General features: G+C 59.9%; 1 protein-coding gene across 1 annotated transcript in view; it reads right to left on the bottom strand.

The window, feature by feature from the left end:
• LOC106816504 (sodium/calcium exchanger 1-like) overlaps positions 1–2,081 on the bottom strand; it is a 126,979-nt gene extending 124,898 nt beyond the window's left edge. Inside the window, 1 exon segment of the mRNA XM_014821134.1 lies at positions 725–2,081. Coding sequence (XP_014676620.1) covers positions 725–2,081 — 1,357 coding nt within the window.
• Positions 2,082–2,719: the final 638 nt, after the last annotated feature.

The following is a 2,719-nucleotide window of genomic DNA, read 5'->3' as shown; positions in this document are numbered from 1 at the left end:
TCTCTCTCTCTCTCTCTCTATTTCTCTCTCTCTCCCCCCTCTCTCTCTCTCTCTCTCTCTCTCTCTCTCTCTCTCACTCCCCTCTCTCTCTCTCTCTCTTTCTCTCTTTCTCTCTCTCTCCCTCCTCTCTCTCTCTCTCTCTCTCTCTCTCTCTCTCTCTCTCTCTCTCTCTCTCTCTCTCTCTTACTCTCTCCTCTCTCCTCTCTCTCTCGCTCGCTCTCTCTCTCTCTCTCTCTCTCTCTCTCTCTCTCTCTTACCATTTTCCCTCTCTCTTCTCGTGCGCGCACACGTTATCGATTTCACTGCTAATTACAGCAGAATCCTGCATGACTGTCTATATAGAGAAGAAACGTTCGTGCGACCAAACACGTAATGTCACGCAACGCACACGCTCGCTTCTCACAAGTTCTACACCAATGCCCGCTACTTCATATTAACCAATGCGTCCATATTAATCCACGTGCGTGCGTGCTTGCGTGCGTGCTTGCGTGCGCGTGTGTGTGTGTGCGTGCTTGCGTGCGCGTGTGTGTGTGTGTGCGTGCTTGCGTGCGTGCGTGCGCGCGTGCGTGCGCGCGCGCGTGTGTGTGTGTGTGTGTGTGTGCGTGTGTGTATGTGTGCGTGTTGACGTGGCCGCGATGAAATTCATCTCTTCTCTCTTCCCCCCGCACGCACGCACACACGCCCGCCAGCACGCACGCACGCACACGCACACGCGCGCGCGTACCTTCCGTGTAATCGAAGTCGCCGCCAGCCTCGGCCGTGCCGTCCTCCGTCTTGAAGTCGACGTAGAGCGTGCTCTGCAGGTCGCCGCCGTCGCGCACGACGCACACGCGCATCGTGCCGACGTTCTCAAACACCGTGTAGTGACCCGGCTTGAAGCTGACCTTCGTCACGTGCGCGTCGACGTCGGCAAGCTTACTCGTCTCCTCCGGCTGGTGCTCGAGCGCCTCCAGCCGCTTCTTCGTGATGATATTCCCGCCACCGGTGAGCTTGCGCGTCGCCTGTATGCGGTAGAAAGCGCGCGACTTCGGGCCGCGGTTCATGATCTCGAAGTTGGCCATGTGCTCGAGCGAGTCCATGTCGGCGTCCGGGTGCTTCTTGCGCAGCTCGCGCAGCACCTGGATGTACTCGCGCCGATTGTTCTCAAACTCGCGCACCTCCTCGCTCTCGGCGACGCTCATGCCGCGCATGATGCCGTCGGCGATCGCGTGATTCTCGCGACCGTACGCGTCGCCGACGCCGTCGACCTTGCTCATCTCTACGTCGCCGTCGGCGCTGCCCTCGTTGGCGACGACCACCTGGTGCGACTTGCGGTAGCGGTGCGAGAGGAAGCGGTCGAGGAAGATGCGCTTGTCGGCGAGGTAGGCCGTGAGCACGGTGAGCGGGAAGCACATGAGCGTGACGATGCCCTCCCACACCTCGACCTCCTGCGGCGAGATGACGGCGATGATCAGGTAGAGCCAGATGTAGGCGAACAGGCTCCACGTCGACGTGATGAAGAAGACGCGCAGGTGCTTGACGCGTCGCACCTCGGACGACGGCACGACCCACACGCACAGCGCGATGATCATGAACATGTTGAACGCCGCCGAGCCGACGATCGTGCCCGGACCGAGATCGCCGGCCTTGAAATTATTGCCGCAGATCTCGATGACGGACAGCAGAATTTCCGGAGCGGAGGAACCGAGCGCCATCAGCGTCAGATTGGAGACGGTCTCGTTCCACACGCGCACCGTCATCGTCACCTTCTCGCCGTTCGGTCGCTTGATGGTGACGACCTTCTCCTGCGACGTGATCACCTCGATGGCGGCCATGAAGCGGTCGGCGATGATCGACACGCCGAGGAACATGTAGGCGAGCGCGGCGAAGTAGACGACGGTGCGAGCCACCTTGTCGCCGACCGTCAGGTTTTCGTTCGGCAGCCACGCCGGCAAGATCACGCCCGGCTTGCACTTCTGATTGCCGCCCGGACACGTGCCGTTGACGGCGAGGCGAGCGCTCGCGGCGGGAGCGAGCGCAACTAGTGCGAGCGCGAGCACGATGGCGCGCGTCGTCGTGCGCGCGACGGACGTGGCGGCCATGTTTGTTTTGGATGATCGGGAAGAATGGGAACAGGCGTAAGAGGAGAGTTACGCTAGGAACTGTATACGCGCGCGTGTACGCACACCGGTATGCGAGCGCTTGTTGGTAGTAGTAGGCACGTGTATCACGCAGCGCCGCGTCTAGCATAGAGCGGCGACAACGATGACAATGGCACAATTATCACAGCGCGATATATATATATATCCTCGTACATGCGCGTGTACGTGCGTGCGTGCGTGCGTGCGCGCTCACCATCCGATTGCTCTACGTGTATCTCCGCGCACGAATACCATCCGATGCTTGCACACGCCGCCTGCTGCCGTACACGTTGTCTCACACATCACACACTGACACACACATCCACACGCGACACAAGATTGAGAGAGAAGGGAAGCAGAGCAGAGCAAGCGACTCCCGGCGCGTCTCTCAGCTCTGACACAGATTCGCCGGCGACTCCGCGCTGAAATGGCAGCGATGATAGCAGCAGCAGTAGCTGCTCTATCCCGTTAGCAGATCCAGCGTCTAGCAGAAGACGGAGACGCGAACTTGTGGTATGCAGCGTCAGCCGCAGCAGCAGTAGCAGCAGCAGCGACAGTAGCACACAGCTGGCTCACTACTCACAGCTCGCCGAAAATAG

This window comes from Priapulus caudatus, unplaced genomic scaffold, assembly GCF_000485595.1.
Source record: "Priapulus caudatus unplaced genomic scaffold, Priapulus_caudatus-5.0.1 Scaffold32, whole genome shotgun sequence".
Lineage (NCBI taxonomy): Eukaryota > Metazoa > Priapulida > Priapulimorpha > Priapulimorphida > Priapulidae > Priapulus > Priapulus caudatus.
Note: the sequence above shows the minus strand (reverse complement) of the source record. Positions and strands in the feature narration are given on the sequence as shown.